At 39.1% G+C, this 21,223-nt stretch overlaps 1 protein-coding gene across 3 annotated transcripts; it reads right to left on the reverse strand.

The window, feature by feature from the left end:
- Positions 1-1,660: 1,660 nt before the first annotated feature.
- Positions 1,661-18,043, reverse strand: LOC140234682 (tetratricopeptide repeat protein 29-like). 3 transcript variants are annotated; one of them, XR_011901643.1, is made up of 11 exons: positions 17,891-18,043; positions 15,434-15,763; positions 13,849-14,072; positions 13,032-13,217; positions 12,410-12,628; positions 12,111-12,196; positions 11,396-11,487; positions 8,296-8,419; positions 5,911-6,142; positions 3,921-4,051; positions 1,661-2,047 (listed from the first exon to the last, which is right to left on the reverse strand). XR_011901643.1 is itself a non-coding variant. In XM_072314718.1 (10 exons), the coding sequence occupies exons 2-10, from the start codon at positions 15,655-15,657 to the stop codon at positions 4,038-4,040; spliced, it is 1,401 nt and encodes a 466-aa protein (XP_072170819.1). In that variant the 5' UTR covers positions 15,658-15,706; positions 17,891-18,043; the 3' UTR covers positions 2,092-4,037. The 3 variants fall into 3 exon arrangements, 2 of the variants coding, with proteins under 2 accessions (XP_072170819.1, XP_072170818.1); XM_072314718.1 differs by lacking the exon at positions 1,661-2,047 and having other exon boundaries at positions 2,092-4,051; positions 15,434-15,706; XM_072314717.1 differs by lacking the exon at positions 1,661-2,047 and having other exon boundaries at positions 2,092-4,051.
- Positions 18,044-21,223: the final 3,180 nt, after the last annotated feature.

A 21,223-nucleotide genomic window follows, 5' to 3' on the forward strand; every position in this document is an offset into this window, starting at 1 on the left:
AAGAAAGGCCGCCGGCTGTTGTGGCAGCCCGCGGCCCAAACTAGAAGTTGTTTACAGGATTGACAGCGCGTATAGTAGCGCGTGACGCACTTGAAACAACTGATTGAGTGCGCACTGCTAGTGTAAACATTGTGACGTACGTCAGGCCAGGGAGGTGGAAGAGAGACTCTTCTTAGTGCATTTACTAAGAAATTAATGCACGCACACGTGACTCATCTCAGCGCTTCCAATTGGCTACATTCTTGAACCCATTTTATAATACATGTTTATAAAATGGGTTCAAGAATGTAGCCAATTGGAAGCGCTGAAATGAGTCACATGTGCGTGCATTAATTTCTTAGTAAATGCACTAAGAAGAGTCTCTCTTCCACCTCCCTGGCCTGACGTACGTCACAATGTTTACACTAGCAGTGCGCACTCAATCAGTTGTTACAAGTGCGTCACGTGCTACTATACGCGCTGTCAATCCTGTAAACAACTTCTAGTTCGGGCCGCGGGCTGCCACAACAGCCGGCGGCCTTTCTTGTGCATAACACGTGGCGTACGTATACTCTTATACGTACGTACAGTACAGTGCGGGATTTCCGAGTGCGACGTGCGTAAATGTTTGGGACGAACATCTTTGGACATCTTGACTTTTGAGCGAGTGCTACATGTAGCTGACTGGTATTGACCCACAAAGGTACGTGAATAATGCTGTTAGTTTTCGACCCATTTTATAAAACAAATGATGCACAGGATTATTTCGTGGCGTTAGTGAAGGTGAGGCGCGCTCGAGAGTATTGACAATGGTGCGACATGCACGAGGCGCAGCCGAGTGCATGTTTGCAACCATTGTCAATACTCGAGAGCGCGCCTCACCTTCACTAATACACTCTATCCTGTGCATCATTTGTATAATATTGCAACCGTGTTACCAAGGATGCGCGCTTAACGCATCAATGCTAGGCATCCTAGCACCCAGCGCGCATCCTGGCAACAGTGCAATGTGCAATAATAATATTCATAAAATGGGTTCAAGAATGTAGCCAATTGGAAGCGCTGATATGAGTCGCGTGTGCGTGTATCAACTTCTCACTAACATGCGCGGCCTGACGTCACAATGTTTACACTTGCAGTGCGCACTCAATCAGTTGTTACAAGTGCGTCGCGCGCTACTATACGCGCTGTCAATCCTGTAAACAACTTTTAGTTCGGGCTGCCGGCCGGCCTTTCTTGTGTGCATAACATGTGTGGCGTACGTATACTCTTATACGTACAGTACTTATATGTGCGGGATTTCCGAGTGCGACGTGCGTAAATGTTTGGGACGAACATCTTCGGACATCTTGACTCTTTGACTGGTATTGACCCACAAAGGTACGTGAAAAATGCTGTTAGTTTTCGACCCATCTTATAAACAAATGATGCACAGGATTATTTCGTGGCGTTAGTGGAGATGCAGCTCACTCTCGGGTACAGTATTTACGATGTAGTGCAACATGCACTCGGCTTCGCCTCGTGCATGTTTCACAATTGTAAATACCCTCGAGTGCGCTACATCTCCACTAACGCACTGTATCCTGTGCATCATTTGTATATTATATATATATATATATATATATATATATATATATACACACACACACACACACACACACATATTATTGTACAGTGCATGTCCGTCATAACAAAACAAGGTTATAACAAAACAAGGTTATAACAAAAATCTCGTTTCAACAAAGAAAAAATTCAGGGCCCAAAATTTATCATCTACTTTTGTATTGCTGGAAACTGGCAGTCTTGAGGACTTAATACTGGGAGTTGCCTGTATATGAAACATTTCCATTACATGTATCACTGAAACATGAGATTTATTTGCTTCTACAGTACTCAACTTTTGTCATAACTTAAGCTGTGATTGTATGAATAATCTTGTATGATGAAATCATTCAAATCCTTTGCAATGAGGGCCAACTCTATTGCAAACTTGACCTGAGGATAAGTACGGAAGGTAATCAACTATCCACAGTACCCACTGGTTCCATGCAGCGTGACTGTAGTGAACCTGTAGCAAAAAAGTGTGGAATGGGAATGCAAAACACAAATAACTTGTTCATCACTGTGATATCTTTTATTGACAATTACAACCAAGATGTACAATCACAGGCTGTATATTACAACACTATTTTCACTTTAAAAAGTGATCCTTCAGTGGATGCCATTACACAGGGAATGCAAACTGCTATGAGAACAGACCTATGTGTAACATGAAGCCCTTATCTTACCCTTTCTTTTCATCTTGATACACGGATATCACATTAAAAAAAAGAAGATATTTAGACAACTTCACAGTCAGTGGCCTTGTTGGACAAGAAGATGCTCTCTATGCCTCTGCAAAGTCTAAAGTCAGACAAAAGCTGTTTAGCTAAGAGGACCATCAATTTGTGTCAGAATTTTTTTTTGGACATGTTTTGGGCATTGAGCACAGCATTGCAAATCTTTCATTTGCCTCATGAAAATTACCAAGTATATGTTCATGTCTGTGCTTTTTTTTAATTACATAAAGAGTGCATATACTTTACAACTGATGTATGGAGGAGTGGATGAGACACCCACCCCAAAGTAGATCTTGAGGTCATCAGGAATTCCTGTCAGAGCAATTCTAACATGAGCTTTGTTGCATCACACAGTAGAACACTCTGGCTAAAATCAAGTTGGTTTAATGGAAATCAGAATGTATGACATCCAAAACAAACCTGTCTGGTTACCCAGGGGTGTAAACACAGGACAGCACAGCAAAGTTTAATCCTCATAAGTAACCACAAGAGTTACTGAATTCCTTGAACCCTATAAATATCCTATCAAAGTGAAGGATATCTCATATCCGCTACACAAAGCCATCCATGTCATCCATCCTTACTCATACAAGTGCTTGTAAATGCATAATGCATTACACAATCTATAACATGGTGCTAATTTGATCCAGTGATTCACAACCATTGATACAGGGAGCACCACATGGCACAACACAAGGAATCTAGGCTGCGTTAGAGCACTCAAAAGCGAACCCAACCAAACCATACCGTATCATACCATACCATGCCTGACTGGGAGCGTTCAAGTGCTCTGTGGAGATAGCATGATACCTCATGAGTTATTTTAGACTCAAATCAGAGGGTTCACACATTTTGAAGCAACCAACTCGTTCACCTCGCCTACCTACACTACATACAGGTGTCCCTAACAAAGAGAATCAACTTCTCATGCCAACTTCTGGTGCGGTACGGTACGCTTTTGGAGTATATTAGCAAGTGGTCTATTTTTCGGCTCAGTGATGTACGGTACACTTTGGGAGCATTTGAGTGCTCCCCTGGCTCAGGTATGGCATGGTATGGAACATTTTGGGATATCGCTGGAACGCACCCATTGAGACAAAAATACCTGACAGTTGAAGTAAATACCTGGTTAATCTATTCTGTTGCAGGTTTTCAACTTTAGTCCACTAAGATGACTGTGGCAACAACTGTGGCACTACTTTATATGTAAGGCTGTCCTCAGTCGCATACATTCATACATAAAAATGAACTGTAAATGCCTGTTTCTTATGAACAAATTTTCTTTGATGACACTTTGGTACGGTATACTATTACCTTGGTCACCAAGGATTTGCATAGCTGACAGAATGTAAATACCTGTAAAAGAACATGGATTGTTCTTGCTTTGGTATGGACCCGAACCCTTATAGATGAAAAAAAAAAAAAATAATCATAACAATGATAATAAGGTCTGATCACTTTGATATCGATAGATTCCATCAAAAAAAAAAAAAAAAAAAAATACTGATATTTACAGTCTGTACATTTTTCTAACTATACACGTTGTAAATAGTCCTATGTACATCTATCCAATAGAGACTTATACAAGCTGGACGGCAATACATTATACGTTGTGCTCCTCCTCCAGGGGGTCCACTTGGTAGAACAGTGTACCGGTAGTTCCCTGACAGTGGATCCATTTGGTTTGATGGTGAAATGGTGAATGCTTCCAGAGACACATCAGTGTTTGCCATCTGTTGAAAATATGACCATATGGGGACTTTTATTATGGAGCAGTCCTACATGAGGAACAGGTTGCAGTTTCTGTCTAAGAGAGCCCGCATCTCCATTTATACATTATTTGGGTTGTGTCAGCAAATTACCTAAATTTCCTTGTCACAGTTGTAAAATCAGCATTATTGACACAGTTCCTTGTCATTCCAGTTGGCCCATGTCCAAGGTGTTCAATTTGTTATTAACTAATGCTGGCGTTAGTTCCTCGTCATACCTGCTGCCTGTAATATGTTTGAGGAATTAAATTTGCTATTTACTGACACTGGCTGTAATCTTCATAATAATCTTTATTGACTCATTTGACAATACGAAATGTGAGAACCTTTGATCTACATGACATAAAGTTGGCAGCAGAATTATTCAACCCCCTTGCATTATGGACACTATGGCAAATTAAATAACATTACAATTACTAAATCATATACAAGTGGTGAACAGATAGTTTATTACAAATGATTACCTGATCAATAGTCTTTGATTTGCATGTAGTTAGAAACTTTGATAATTCATGCATGAAGAGATACGGTCCAGTGAGCACATTATGGTCATTTCAGATCTTTCTGTGATCACTGAAACATGACGTGTTATGGTCTGATGATCACGATTAATTTCTTTTGTTTTTATGGAATTTTAAATAATACCTTGCCATTCTATACACAACTCTTAGCATTTCAATGGGTTATATTCATTTTGACATGACTTAAACTTTGACTTACTAATATCATGGCTATAAACCTCTGTACAAACTCTATGGTGGCAACTTTCACTAGAAATTAGTTCATTCAAATATTTTTGTACAATGAAAAATACCAATTGAAATATTAAGAATTCTACATCATATTCAGTCATATTATGTCACCTATCAAAACATTGAGTGAACAAACCTTGTTCAACGAAGCATTTCACGTTACGCTTCAGTGATTACCGAAAGGACTGAAAATGACCATAAAAGTGCTCACTGGACCATATCTCTTTATACATGAATGATCGAAGTTTGTAACTATATGCAAATCAAAGGCTACTGATCTGTTATTTACTTGTAACAAACTATCTGATCACTACTTGTACGATTTAGTAATAATCTGCAGTTATAATGTAATTAAAGTAAAGCAAATACAGCTCTCTAAAACAATATATCACATCATTACTACCCACAGGGCATTTTTTTTACACCTGCCCAAATACAGTATATATGAAAGTCATATTCACACATTATCATGGAAGTCTTGTGCCACAGCACTGTACACAAGTCGCTTGTGTCTGATGTGATTGCCATATAAATCTCAATATGTTTCTGAATACAGCAGAATAATGTTGGTGTATTTGCTCCAAGGCACTGACATGGTTCTTATTTAAAGGAAATCGAAACCCAACGAGAAATGGGGATTGAGTGAAAGCAGCAACATTAGTAGAACACATCATTGAAAGTTTGAGGAAAATCGGACAATCCATGCAAAAGTTATGAATTTTTAAAGTTTTGGTGTTGGAACCGCTGGATGAGGAGACTACTAGAGGTTATGACTTCATGTGTGGACAACAATATAAAGAAAATATAAAGGGAATTCCACAAAAATTCACTTTTCTAGCATAATGAAAGAGCACTTGACTAACTGCTTTCAGAAAGCAGGGGGAATAATTGCTACCCTTAGCATATGTCAGTATCAAGTTGATGGAATGTGTAATTTTCATGATTTCGATTGTCCGATTTTCCTCAAACTTTCACTGATGTGTTCTACTAATGTTGCTGCTTTCACTCAATCCACATTTCTCCATGGGTTTTGGTTTCCTTTAATACACCTTAGGCAACTGCTTTCCTTACCTTCTGATTCTGTGACGACAAAAGCATCATTCCTGACATCTTTCCAGTTCATGAGGTGTGACATGACTCTCCGTGAAGGGTTCTCAACAAGGGAGACAAATGCTGTTAATGCTTTGTGCGCAGCAGCAATACCAAACTGTGTTCTTGATTCCTCGATGATCTCAGCATCTCCCATGGTGCGGGCAATTGTGTAGGCCTTGCCAAAGAAGTGTGAAGCCTTTTCGTATTCACCCTGAGAGGGAGTAGAACATAAATAACTAGAAATGTCGCTACAGCGACTGGTTATACCCCCGCCAAACAACATTTCATAAGCTTTGGTCAAAACAACATTTGATAAGCTTTGGTCAAAAAACTGAGGAAGTAGTTAAATCCGCAAGATCTTTCCTTGATCTTCTGCCATTGATATGCCGTTACCATGGCAACATACTTTCGGGTACTGTCGAAAAATGCGTCTTGCACATCTACAACCAAAGGCACACATCTGTACCAAGTTTCATGGAAATTGGGCAAAAACTGAGGAAGTAGTTTGCAACACAAAATTTTCCATCATTTTGGCTCATAATATGTGAGCTGTTACCATGGCAACATACTTTTTGTCACTGTCAAGAAATGTGTCATGCTGACCTATATCCTAAGACAAACATTCAATATGAATTCCATGAGAATTGGAAGAACACTGATGAAGCAGTTTTGCCATGAAGCATTTTGCCCTATATTTTACCAATAACATGCCGTTACCATGGCAACGCACTTTTTGCCACTGCGGAAATATGTGTCTTGCACATTAACATATTCAGATGAACATCTGTACCTAATTTCATAAAAATTGATCAAAAACTGTGGGAGGAGTTCGCGACGCAAGATTTGTACCCATTTTTGCCCATAATATGCCGTTACCATGGCAACGTACTTTTGGGTACTGTCAAAAAATACGTCTTGCACATCTACAACCCAAGGCACACATCTGTGCCAAGTTTTATGGGAATCGGTTGAAAACTGAGGAAGTAGTTCGCGACGCAAGATTTGTACCCATTTTTGCCCATAATATGCCGTTACCATGGCAACGTACTTTTGGGTACTGTCAAAAAATACGTCTTGCACATCTACAACCCAAGGCACACATCTGTGCCAAGTTTTATGGGAATCGGTTGAAAACTGAGGAAGTAGTTCGCGACGCAAGATTTGTACCCATTTTTGTCCATAATATGCCGTTACCATGGCAACGTACTTTTGGGTACTGTCAAAAAATACGCTTGCACATCTACAACCCAAGGCACACATCTGTGCCAAGTTTTATGGGAATCGGTTGAAAACTGAGGAAGTAGTTCGCGACGCAAGATTTGCAACGGACCGACCGCCCGACCGCCCGACCGACCGCCCGACCGACTGTCCGCTGATTCCTATATACCCACTTCAAACTTCGTTTGGCGGGGGTATAATGATGATGCCCTGAGGAGTTTGAGATGACTGGCAGGCAAACTGATTGTACATGACCATGCAACTTTATCACCATAAGGGTCACTTTCTCTTGCGTCTACATAGAGATCCCATGTACGACCATCACAAATCTTGAACCTAGCACAATGCTTCATTTCTTCAGTATTTCAAGGTAATTCAAATATTTATACAGTTATTATAGACACCGATCATGTGGTAAATGCAAGATAAGGAAAAGAAGAACAAAAAGGCGGGGAGACAGACAAATGGAGAACAGCTAAACTGTAGGTCTGATACACATAAAAGAATACCTGAGGGAGACAGAAAATAGAAAGGGAGGAGATGAAGTAGGATGAAACAAAAAGGTACATGACATAGAATTATATAACACAAAAAAAAAATGACCAGCTTATGAAAGACAAAGGAAAAGAAAAGAACAAATGCAAAAGAACAAAAATAGTTCGAGAATCTGAATGGAAAGAGGTGGACACAGGAGAAATGAGAGAGAAGGAAAGAAAATGGAGGAGAAAGGTGCAAAATACAGAGGAAGAGGAGAAAAGGAGTAGGGGGAAAGGTGTTTCTAAATAGACAGTTAGCAGGTGAAAAGTACGTTCCTCATGAGAAAAAAAGATATTGCCACATTTATCTTATCAAGATCTTTTTATTTTTCTCTTTCTCCTGATTCCCCAGATGATTTTTGTTAGAAGTCCACTGACCAAACCATAAACCTCACACTATATCCTAATGCCCTATCCTGGGATCAACCCTGAACTTCAAGGTCAACCCAGACCTAATGTAGCGTCAACCAATACCCTTATCCAAATCCCTGAATTCTGGTTGTGTCATTACTGACAGATCAAACAGCAATTGGACATTAACTTGCCAACAAGAAGAGTTTACGAGCAAAAGAAAGGCGAAGATGAGGCACAGACAAGAATGGCGACTCACCAAAGAGTTGTAGATGGCACCCAGACAACGACATGCTTGACTCATTGATTTCTCTTCTCCACTGTTCTCAGCAATCTCCACAAACATCTCTAGATATGTAACAGCTTCATCCCGCTTGCCTTGCCTGTGATGGATAATACATTAAAAACAAAGGAAATAGATAACTCTTCACTTGATTTACAGATAATGTCAATGTACGGATTATAAGTGCTTAATCACCAGAAATTCACTCCTTCAACAGATTTTCTCTTGCCCTATATAAACAGGACCTAGGGTGCATGAACTGTACTGAATATTTGTGAAGATTAGGCTGCAGCCATATACATTTGTAGTACTTGCATACTTTCAGTGGACAACATTGTATTTGTATAAACATTGCTACAAATACTTCTTAACAAGTGCAAGGTAGCAAACTATCTTCCATTGAGAATTCCTACTAGAATGATACATGTTTTATCTACAATTTACCACCTTTACTACAGTGCTCAAACATGATCTTTGTAAAATGCTTGAAATGATGAATATCATACAGATATTGCCTTTGGTGTGAGGTGTGATTTAATATTCGAAATCCCTGCAAGAGTTATATTTTCCCTAAGTGCGCATCGCTGAGGGAAAAAAATTGTCCTGAGGGGAAATCAAAACTCCCAAGGGACTGTCATAAGTTGACTTAACCCTAACTAGGCCGGGGGGGGGGGCCTCTGAGGCCCCCCCCCTTGACGTTCCGCGCGATGTATCGCTCACGCGAAAAGCTCTCGCCGCGACGTTTCAAGACTTTTTTCTGTTGAGTCTCCCGCATCTTTTGACACCAAATTTGCGATGCCCAGGCGCGCGGTTCCGAAGTTTCGCATAAATATGTACGTGCATGTCAGACCAAAAATTGCTCAAAAACGTGAATTCGTGTACAATTTCAATGGAAACTGTGCTTACAGTCAAATTTCATAAAAGCATGATTATTTTGGGGTTTTATTGATTAAAATCAATTAATAACATATTTTCTTGTTCGGAACAATGTCGCGGACAAGTTTTGTCGAAAAAACAATGAAAAACATAAAGTCGAAAAAACAAAGAAATACATAAGAAATTCAAAAAACAATGAAATACTTAAGAAAATTTTTCGGATGGCTCAATTTTTTTCTCTTATATTTGCTTAGCACACTTAAAAGAATATTTACACAAAAAAATGTGCCCATTTTGAGCTTTATTTAGTGATTTATACCAAATTGTCTGAGTTCATGCATCATTATGCATAAATTAGCATAAATGATAATTTTTTTGAAATCTAACTTCGTAGTACTTTAGATTACATCATAGGCAATGTGTGTGCCAATTTTTGTCGCGATCGCGCGGTCGACGGCCGAGATCTGGAGGGGGGGCCTGGGAGGCCCCCCCCCCCCCCCCCCCCCCCCCCCCCGGCTCTATGATCTACCTAAATAGCCCGGCCTAGTTAGGGTTAAAATGATAGACAGGGCAATATTTCTTACCACATCATTTTAATCTAGCCAGGCTGGCATTGAGTCAAATTCTGAAATTATATTACCTGACATAGCATCACTGCTCGCAATATAACAATTCTGATTCTCACTGCATTAGTCATGTGATTGCATTATGATCAATCACTTACCAGTATTTATGTAAATCATTTAACATGAGGCGCGGTCAGATTGGCAAAAGATCGAGAACTTTAAGATCGCAATCTTTAAGATCTCTAAGTTTTGCCAGTGTGACCACAAACTTCCCACGAAACTTCCCACATCAACCAGGGATTTTTCCCCCACCCCCTTCCAAACTTCTCAATCTTTTGCCAGTGTGACCGCGAAAAACTGAAACTTCGTGATCTTTGTCACATGACCAGTCCACCACATGCTTGCGGACAGTGTCTCCGAAGCGTGAGGCCATTGTCATGTACAGGCGTGGATTGTTACGTCACAATCACTAGCCATCAGAAGGCGCGCTCTTTCTTTTTTCTTGCGTGCGTGCACCGATGATCCAAACTTCTCGATCCAAAAATCGAGAAGTTTGACTGCCAGTGTGACCACACGACAAAAGATCGCGAAGACTTCGCGATCTTAAACTTCTCGATATTTTGCCAGTCTGACCATGCCTATGATGTAATTTTAATATAACAGGACATTGTGATTTAGCACCTGCCGAAAGCAGCAGCATGATCCCTCATAATAGTGCATAATGCCAACAGAGAGTAACATATGAGGCTCACATTACTTCCAAAGCAAAGGCCTTCCCCTGCAACAGAGGTAAAAAACGACAAGATGCTTAACCCTAACTTACCTGGACTATTTAGCAAGCTTGAATTCCTGGGGGGGCCATTATGGCGCCCCCTTCAGATCTCGGCCAATGATCGCGCGATCGCCGCAAAATTTTGCATGAACATAAAGCCGGATGTAATCTACAATACTGTTTAGTTAAATTTCAAAAAATTTGCATTTTCTATTTTAAATTAATTAATTATGCAAATATATGCAAAAAACCTCATTTTCGTCTGTAATTGGCTTATAAAAGCTTATGGAATGCTGATTTTTGGTGTAAATATTCCTAGTGACATTCCGAACATTTGCGCGTAAAAAAATTCAGTATAGAAATTATTTTCTTATGTTTTTTATTGTTTTATCATTTTTTCATGTATTTCTGTTTTTTCGAATTTTTGTTTTTGTTGTTTTTTTCAGCAGAATTTGTCATACACATCTTTAGAAGCATAATCATACTAAAATAAATCTATTTCAGCCATTAAAATTAAAAATATGAATCTTTATATGAATTAATTGAAAAAACACAATTTGTATTGACTTTGTACAAAAAATCATGTTTTTGAGCAATTTTGGGGTTGACGAAAATTTTTTGAAGGGGCATGGCTTCGGAACGGTATGCCCGGGAGTGACAAATTTGGTCTCAAAAGTTGCGCGAGATTTGAAATTAAAAAGTCAGCGAGCGGCGCAGTCAAAAAGTTTTGCGCGGCGGAATGGTCGTGGAATTCGTCGAGGGGGGGCCATTATGGCCCCCCCAGGTAAGTTAGGGTTAATAATCATGATGCCCTGTGTGTAAAGATCATACATATTAAAGACAAAAGTGTGGGTTTACTTACTTTTCATACGATTTTGCAATTGCTTCACAGGCCTGTCCAATGCCTGGTTGGTCTTTGTACCTTTTGCAGATATCGAGGTAGCCTTGAAGATACTGGAAATAAAGCATTAGAGATACTATGAGTCACAGCATACTTTTGCATGGTGTGTAATAATTCACTTTCACTTCAGTCTACATCACATCTCAGACATGCTATAAAATGTTTCTCATATATCCACACAAAGCTCAAAGGTAACAAGGCTTATTGCTTAATCGCAGTAATACAAGTCCCAGCAGGACAGCAACTCTTGTAAGTCTCCATCCAGATGATTCCAGAATGGAGCACCAAGGACAGAATATGACCCCTTCAGTTTGTGAGCATTCTGATAGAAAGTGTGCATTTCATTTCTTATGAAATGAATCTTACACCTGCTGCTATGACATTCAGTCACCCACAATGAAATGCTTCTGATCCATCAAACTTTTTAAAATGCTTTACTGCTGCTGGAGTCCAATGCATGAGCAAAGTTAAGTGATGGCAATAGTTGTGCACTAAGATTATGATCAACTATCTATCATACACATCAGATTGTTGATTATTTGGAGGTTGCCTGTATCTCCACTGAAAGCAAACAAACAAACAAACAAACAAACAATGTATTTCTGGCATCAATTACAGAGCATGGTTCAGTGACTGAGCGACCAATTTTTTGAAGCCACACAGACAATGTACTTACCATCAGGGCAGTGTCGCAGTCACCACTCTGTTCATATGCCAGTCCAAGACGGTAGCTAGCCTCCCCCTCTTTGCGACCATCTTGGCCTGCACATCAAGGACCAAGGAAGACCAAAAATGGTGGAGAACAGTTAAACAATACATTAAAAATTCTTGCCATTAACTACTTCTTCTTCTTTTTACAAACGGGTGTTGCCAACTGTAAAAATCTATATAGAATCTTTATTTGTGGTATAATACGAAGCATTGTTATGGTATGATAAATGGTAACGTTAACTGCTTGTAAATCTGTTTACTCACTCTCTTTGGCCATCTCAAATGCTTTGAGCAAGAAGTTGATGGCTTCCTGGAAGTCTGTGTCTGTTCCTCTGTGGAATGTCTCCGCCATGGCAGTGTACAGGCGTCGCAGGTGCTCGCATGCAACTGAGTGCAGAGAAGTATTATCTGATGTCATCCACTCCTTGGCATCAGTCAGTGTGTAGAATGCTTCAAAGTGGTTGGCTGCTGCAGTTAATTCTCCTAGAGGATAAAATGTACACAGAGAATTCCTCCTTATAGCTTGTTTGATTTAAATTCTAACACATATAGTAGTCATAAGACTTTTTTTTTTTTTTAAAGAGAAAGTTTGACAAGTTGTTGCACGTACTAGAAATTGTTTCATGCATCAGTAGTACCAGATTTGGTTTGACTGATTTTACTGTATGTGCAATCATTGGAGCCCTCCAACTATTGTGAACTTACACACTGACAAATTGTCGCTAGACTTGATGTTTTGTCATGATCTCTCCCATCACTGTGGTCTTACACAAACTTTCTCCAAGGATAGGACCCATCTTGTGCACCTAGATTAATTTACCTCAATATTACAGCTCTACATGACAATGTTACAAATGCAAAACCTCACAATGTACAATGGACTTACTTCTCCTCTCATAGCCAAGACCAATATAGCAGTGAGCTTCAGCCTCCTTCCGATCCCCACCATCTGCAATCTTTGTAGCCGTTTCAAGGCAGGACTGGAAGAAGTGGTCAGCCAGCCAAAGGTCATTCCAGTCCAAGAAGTACTTGGCAAGTTTTTCCCTCTCTTCATACACTTTGGCCATATCGTCTGTGAGGTAGACATGCATGAAGTCTTCATTGCATAGATACATACCACTACCAAGCAAATACATTATACAAAATGTACATGTGGAATACTCATTCCATTGTTCACAACTTCACACACTCAATTTTCTGTGAAATGTTGACTCTTATAAGTGAGAATACAAAGAGGGTAGAGTAGACATATCTTTAGTTTTATCTTCTTTTCCAATATACATCACCAAACGGTCTATCACAAAGTAGAATACACAACTACAAAAACAGTGGCATTACTTAGGTTTTCATATACACAGATTGTAAGCAATAGCATGTGGTTTATATTGCAGGTTCTCCCTCTTTTGTTCATCTTGAATTATTTTGCAAGGGGCAAACTACATAATGACAGCACTGTTTCTTTGTCATAACTGAGAACTATGCATCTGTGTAAAGTGTACAGTGTATGTTCATATAACTATGATAACACACAACCACAATGTAAGTGAAAGTATTTTGTTTTTTTTTACGTTCAGCAGACTATACATAAATATATGGACATACAATAAAAGCACAAACCAAGCTATTTCAGGGTGAGTGCATTTTAATGCTTTTCAACACTGGGTACTATACATAGGCTATAGGGACATGAGTAGTCAACACACCTTGCCTGAGGGCAAGCTCTGCAGCAGTGAGGTGTGTCTTCATCTGCCTGAGCTTCTCGTGCTGGTCTGCCAGCAGGGTCCTGTCCTGGAGCAAGGAGTCCGCCCCAGCATCCTCCACAATCTTCTGCTGGTGCTTCACCAGGGCAAAGATCTCGGAGAAGGAGCGATGGCAACCCCCCTGCAGAACCTCCAGGCACAGATTGTGGAAGAAGGTGTTGCGGTACCTGGGAATGTGTGAAGGGATATACATTGTAATGTTGGCCTTCAGAAACAAATACCTACCAGTGGTCCTTTGAATACTTTTCATTATATGATAAGTATTCATGCATCATTATATTTTCAGGATGAACTATACAAGATTAGTCCAGTACAGATGGCTGGTAGTTAAATTTTTTTTTAATGTTTACAACACATATCAATTGTTAGCATCAACAATACACTACATTTCGTGTAGCTACTCTTCTTTAGTAATTGATGTTACATATTTTGCTGTGTTTCTAGTATTGTGGGCCAACTGATATTTGCAAAATTAACAGCTCACAAAAACATTGCCCCCATAACACAAATACACTGTACAAAATGTATTGTTTCCAAGGTGGGAAATAACAGACTATTCTCCTGAAGATGGATAATACCAATTCAAGAAACATCATACTCACAAAATCTTGCGTGTACAGTATGCCTAATACAATGGGACCTGAACATGGCATAAAAAATGTGGCGAAGTATCTTGCCACCTTGAAACATTCTTCATCTCAGAATACACATATACTCATAACTGAAGGGAGCATGTAATGAAATCATGAAAGAAATTCCATTTGTTTAAAGAGGCTTCTAAATAGTGTGAAACATTTAAAGGAGACCGGATAATTTTCAGATTGTTACATTCAAACAACTATAAATTAGTTATACTGAGGACAGAGTTTCAGGATATATGATAATTGGGATGAAGAGGAAGAATATTTTCAAAATTTAGAACAAATTGGAATGAACAAGGATGATGACATGGCAGAGTCACCGTAAGAATGCACGAGTTGGGGCTCAAGGAAGCAGAACAAAAGAAGAAGGCATGCACAGATTATACACTGGTGAACTCGCAAGCAAGCGATATTGTAATGGAATTACACTGCTACATTTCTGAAATATGTGAACCTCCTATGGCATCATCCTTGTTCAGTGTAGTTTGTTTAAGGTTTTTCAAAGTCTTGTTTCTCTGCTCAAGAACCACAATAAATTCCACAAATCAATACATGGAGCTGTCGATTTATGTACTACATGATGTGATATTATGAAAATCATCTGGAATGCCCCTTTACTTTCTACAGGCTCTCCTTCAAGGCAATAGGAATATCTACACTGATAAAAGATGCCTTTTCAGTGATTTCCAGACACTGATTTCAAGTAATTTAAGTTTATATTGCATCAGTGACTAACAATTAAAAGCTGAAGAGGGATGGCAAACTACTGGTACTCAAAGTGAGATTAAATTGTTTTAAATATAGTGCTTTTGGTGCCATTATTTGACTTGGTGTTACCCAGGTAATAGTTCTAAGGCATGGCAAAAACTTCCCATGCATTGAATTACTTTTGTGCTTCTTGTTTGCTCAGTTGTGGACTCTTGTTCTTTGCAGACCCATGCTTGAGTGAAAGGTCCCGGTCTCTTCTGCCCGGCAACCTATATTTTTGCTTAGCGTGGAGTTCTGCTGGTCTCACTTTGTTGGGTGGACTGGGTATTCGGTGCTGAATAACTGGGTCAAGGATCGGTGAGTGGCCCCTCGTGTTGTGAATGGCTGGCAATGGAGCAGCCATCTTGACGAAGACTGCTTGTCAAATATCTCCACCTACGTAGACGTCACAGCTGTTGTTGAGTGATATTCAATTACACATATGCCTTCCGTATGCTCAACAAGGTACACTGTACAGTTAAAAAAAAAAAGGAAAATGTGAAATTCACAAACTTGTAATTGTTGGTTTCTGTTTTGTTTTTAAATGATCAATGTTGTCAACAGAGCTCACATAAAGTGTGTCATATTCACGCGTATGCTTGCATGCCAAATACATTCTGACAACTTTTATCAGCTTCAAAAATTTCACAAAGTTCATGATAACACCCATGTACACAGGGCACATTGTTAGTATAACCAAATGACACATTGTGATAATATTTTTACTTGTAGAATGCATGCCAAACAATATACATAATACACAACATGAAACTTTTGTCAAGTTTCACACGGAGCAAAGATTTGCAAAAGTATCTGTGCACATCAAAGGTTTTGTCTGGCGTGGACGTGTCTCACTCGAACCCTCTCGCTAGCCACTCACGCGCAGCGAAAGGGCCTTGTTCAAAGGCTACAATCATCACGACTTTCACGCGTATTCATATTGCCAATGCACAAAGTGCCATGCAAAGGTTGCATCGAAAGCCAAAGAATGAACGGGAGGTATGGAGATGAACTCGTAGAAAAACATCTTTTCAAGACCACATGGGATCAGTGTGGAAATGAACAAGGAACATATCGAATTAGATGCTCAATTAGGTAAGAAACGTATAGTAGATATCTATATTATAAAAGTAAGCCTTTTGCTGGTAAAAATACAAAACTAATCGCTTAAGCGCGAAAAATTTGTGTTTCTTTTTCAATGTACAGAGATAGCACTTTTTTGACTCAGTGTCTCAGGGTGCTCCTACATTAACTGTGCACAAGGAGCGCCCCGGCACCGGCCGGGGTTAGGTCAGAACTATCTAACAGTTAGAATTAGACACATGGTATACGCAGAATATTTCGCGAGTCTGTGCTATTCGCGAAATTAAAGACATGCAAAAATATTGACTCTCATCCCGATGTGAATGTTACGTACGCATGTACATTTCTTCGTTCAGTACATTAACTACAGGACTCCACGATCGCGAATTTAACCACTCGCAAAATTGTCGGGAATTCCTGATTCGGGAGAATTTAGACTAGCAAAATACATGTATATGGCGTATACAGTACATAAACATAGGTTCTACTTTTAAAGAATACAATTTTTGCATGGTTGGACCTACTACTTATCGACCGCCTAATGTTTATTTGCTTGATAAGAATATTTAACACTGAAATTCACATAAAAATCTTGACCTACGTGATTGAGAAAATCCAGCACTATCAAATGCCGTTGTTCCCTTTTTGATTCGAAGTTGCAGTGCAAAAATATCACCGTCGAACTTGCGTTGCCTCGTTTCAGCTCCCCGCGGAAAAGCTCCTTATTGAGATCGACCGCTGTTTTTGCATTGACAATGCACGCAAACCGAGTTGTATTGAACACCGTGTTGTACGAAGCTTTTTAGAAACTTCCATAGACATTACATTACAATTCGGTGAAAACATTCATTTGAAATTTTGTCCTTTGCGGATCTTGATTAAAACCATTATTTAAATGAACAGTGAATTTTCGCGTTTTCCCACACCATCCTCATCAACGGTCAAAGCCAATCCATTTTTATGTGCTCTGTGCGCAGTGAAGTGCGTACTAAGCGCTCTGTGCGCCAATGTATACGCGGTCGGTTTCAAGAAGGGTGGTCGATATGTAGTAGGGCTACCATACCTAGATTACGTATGATAGAGTGAAACATTTTGACACAAAGATACAAATAAAAGATTCCACAGCTGTTGGGAGGTGTTAGCTCTAACCGACTGTTTTTTAGGTTCAATCTAACATTGTTAGTATAACCTGTTAACTAATGTTAGTGTAAACATTGCCATTGGTCATTAATCATGACTAACGTTAGACCTTTCTATGACGTAGTATGACTATGAGTAAAAGGATATCTGCAAAATTGCAAAAGTGTAAAGTAGGTCCTACTGTAGCTCTCGGCATCCGCGGCGCACTGTGTGCAACTGTGGCAAGGCGATGATCGAGCTGCAGCAACTGCTGAGCTGAGTGATTCACAGCCCTGTCGCTGTGCTAGCGCACGGCGTCTGGTCGGGCTAAGTGCAGCAATAGTGAGTGAGGCACTCATAATCACTGGATATAACATACACAAAATGTTACTTACCTTACGTTCCCTTATAAAATTTTAAGCTACATGTTGGCTCAAATGTACATTCTGGCTTTTGGCGTACTCATATGTTCTGTATTATTGTCACAAATCTATAAAAGAGTATAAAATTGGTAGTCTTGTCACAGATTCCCACGACGGACAGGCTGACAGGCGTTGCTGTTGTTATGGGAACTTTGAGGCACTCTCAGCTAAAGTCATATTAGTACGTTAAAATATATATTTAAGAAATATAAAAGACCTCCAAAAATTGTTAAAATAATATGAATATGTTGTATAATATTATTATTGATGCACAAATCTATTATTTATATTTTTTGAATTGTTACAAGAACAAGCCACGAACAGGCACGCTGGTACACATGCACTGTGTTATGCGTACGGTATGCACCTGCACCGACAGTCGTTGTCGTTAGCGCTGGAGGTCAGGTGGACAGTGGTCGATGCGCAACGTAAAAGAGGACATCATTGTGATCATGTGCGGCTCTGGATATCCCTACCTTTTTCCCTGGGCTTTGAGGGGGAAATGAAAGGGGGAAAAAAAAGTCGAATTAGACGAGTTTTTTGTTTTGTTTCTGTTCTGTTTGGGCTTTTTTTTTTTAAAAATCCCGATAGAGATATTAGAATTAGAATTAAATTTAATCTACTGTATTCGTTTCATTTCCATTTTACATTGCATTGTTGTTTACATATTGACACATAATATTACAGTAATATATCGGTATAAACTGACAGAATACAGGGTACTTATACAAACGAAAATGGGGTGACCCAACTAAAAGCATAGCTTGTAAAATTTGTTGGTCACCATGACGAGTAATATTCATAATTATGTACAGAGTAATTGAGAATATAACATGTATACAGACTCCTGAAACATATTTACATAACTTGTACATATTTATATCTTAAAGGTAGTAAACATGAATGAGAAAGAGAGGGAGAGAAGGAGAGAACGAGAGAAATAGAGGAAATAAAGTGAGAACCGAAGGGGGAGAGAGGGGGAAGAAAAAGAAAGAAAGAAAGAAAGAGAAAAATAAACAGTGGAATTAAAATGAATAGGAATTCTACATGAATAATATACCATGTAAAAGTTGATATAAAATTACCTTATAGGGTAAAAGTGTCCAGATGTCTGTTATAGAATTATGAAGGCTAGTTACATCGTAACATATTTACTCAGAAGACTTAGTTTTAATTTGTATTTGAATGTTCGGAGGCTTGCGGTTTGTTGAAGTGTGGTAGTATATGTTTATCGACTAGCACTAGATGGAATCGTTTTGGAATCAATTTTTGTGGCACTTGAACATTAAAACGATGTTTCAGGGTTCAAAGCTGAAATACAAAAGTAGGTCTACAGATACCATGTTCATGTATCGAGAACAAAACCATGCTGAGCATTGTGTGGATCAAAAATGATTACATATCGTCTGTTTTATGAAATACGCAGGTAGGCCTAAATTACACGGATATGATTTCCTAAACTTCCGTAGGGTCTAGATCTGTTTATCGTAGCCTTATAAACTGGCTTTTGTTCGCTTTTCAGTTTTCTATTCGCACTCAACAAAACAACAATTTGAACACCGGAATTATAACAATACATATTAAAGTTTTATAAACATATCCAGTGGTGTGTGATGCTTTAATAAACGAAAATGTTTTATCTAATCTCTCATATCAAAATATGCATGAAATTTAATGGCCCCTAGCGTTCAAAATGACATTGACATACGACAACATCAATAGGTTCTACTGTATATGAAATAAACAGACGATCGAAATTTCATTGAAATTGGAATAAAGATAGTAAAATGAGAGCATTTCAATGTTGTAGGCCTACATGTATCTTATAGATACTGAGTATACTTGAGTATATTAATAGTTACAATCACTTACAAAGAAAAGTTAGCTAGGCCCTAATGTTGATATAAACCCATAGCTGCTCCATAAACTGGCCAGCAAAAATGTGAAGATTATTTTTTAGCGACTGCATTAAACCATCCCCCTTAAAGTTATCATTATAGGATTATTTCAGCATAATTATAAATCTAATATTATTTTGTGGTTGCTATAGTTCCCCTGTCCCTGTTTCTTGATATCGCGGTGAACCTAAAACCTACACAATCTTCTTAATTTATGTCAGAGTGTGATGAAACTTTGGCGATTCTTTTTCATCTATTTGTCTCATGGTACGAGATTCCACTTCAAGTTAAACGATTTAAATTGCATAAAATGTCACTCATAGAGAGAATTCAAATACTTAATTACATTTCAGTAAGTTGTAAGTCTTGACGCGAGGTGGCACACAAATCATGACCGATTCAATTTAGTGAGAAGCTTAGAATTTTCCCCTGAAGAAAAAAAAATGTAAGTAAATTCATTTCAAGTTATTTGTTTATGAAATGAGAATTCCCCATTGCCAGTTTGGAAGTGATGATAGAAGATGATAATTCAAAAAAGGTGTTCTTGAAAGCAACGGCGTAAATCCGTACTGAGGAGTGGAGGGGGGGGGGGGGAGAAGCTTGGTGCCCCCCCCCCCCCACACACACGCACACAAACTTTACAGGGATCGAATGTCCCACTCTTTTGCATGAAATATAAAGTGGGAGGAACGTGGCTGCAAAAATGTGAAGATTTTTTTTTTTTTTTTTTGTTGCTTTTTTTTTTGCTTGTAAGATGACTTTCGGCGGAAAATCAGACCTTAAAAGTATGAATGCCCTTTTTTGTTTTTGAAACATCTGTGCGAGGGAGCGGAGCGACCGAGCGGGGAGAGGGTGTGGGAGTGGGGGGGGGGGGGTATCCCCCCTCCCACACGAGGAAGATTTTACATTTTGCAGACCTGAAATTCAGGGGGGGGGGGAGGGTGTGTCCCCCCTTCCACGGTGAGAACTTTTTGCATTTTGATGTTGTAAATGGTGCAGTTTTATGCATATTTGAGTGTTTTAGCGACTTGAAAGAGTCCCACTTGTTTAAGGTAGCAGAATATTTTGATGTAGATTACAAGGAACAATTTGCCTATAAAATGGTATTATTCAAATAAACTCATTGTATTGATTTTTATGATGAATAATTATCATGAACGCTCCGCAATTCAAACAGAAAAGGCAAGCACAAAAGGGTGTAGATAAGGGGCATTTCTCCTCCCACACGAAGGTGATTTTGCATTTTCAGTTGTTTTCAGACCTGAAATTCAGCGATTTGGTGCAAACTTTTGGTGCAATACCCCCCCCCCCCCAAAAAAAAAAAAAAATTGAAGAAATAAATAGGGCTTTTTCAGGGAAGTGTTAAAATCATGGAATTTAGCTCTTATTCCGAGTGGGCATCATCTGT

The sequence above is a fragment of the Diadema setosum genome, chromosome 11, assembly GCF_964275005.1.
Source record: "Diadema setosum chromosome 11, eeDiaSeto1, whole genome shotgun sequence".
NCBI lineage: Eukaryota > Metazoa > Echinodermata > Echinoidea > Diadematoida > Diadematidae > Diadema > Diadema setosum.

Excerpts from the sequence above, each read along its gene's own strand:
- LOC140234682 (XM_072314718.1), bottom strand. The coding sequence starts at position 15,657 with ATGGCTGCTCCATTGCCAGCCATTCACAACACGAGGGGCCACTCACCG. Across the intron at positions 13,218-13,848 it reads AGAGCTTGCCCTCAGGCAAG|ACGATATGGCCAAAGTGTAT; the intron begins GTGTGTTGACTA and ends TCTACCTCACAG. Across the intron at positions 8,420-11,395 it reads ATTGCAAAATCGTATGAAAA|GCAAGGCAAGCGGGATGAAG; the intron begins GTAAGTAAACCC and ends TATCCATCACAG.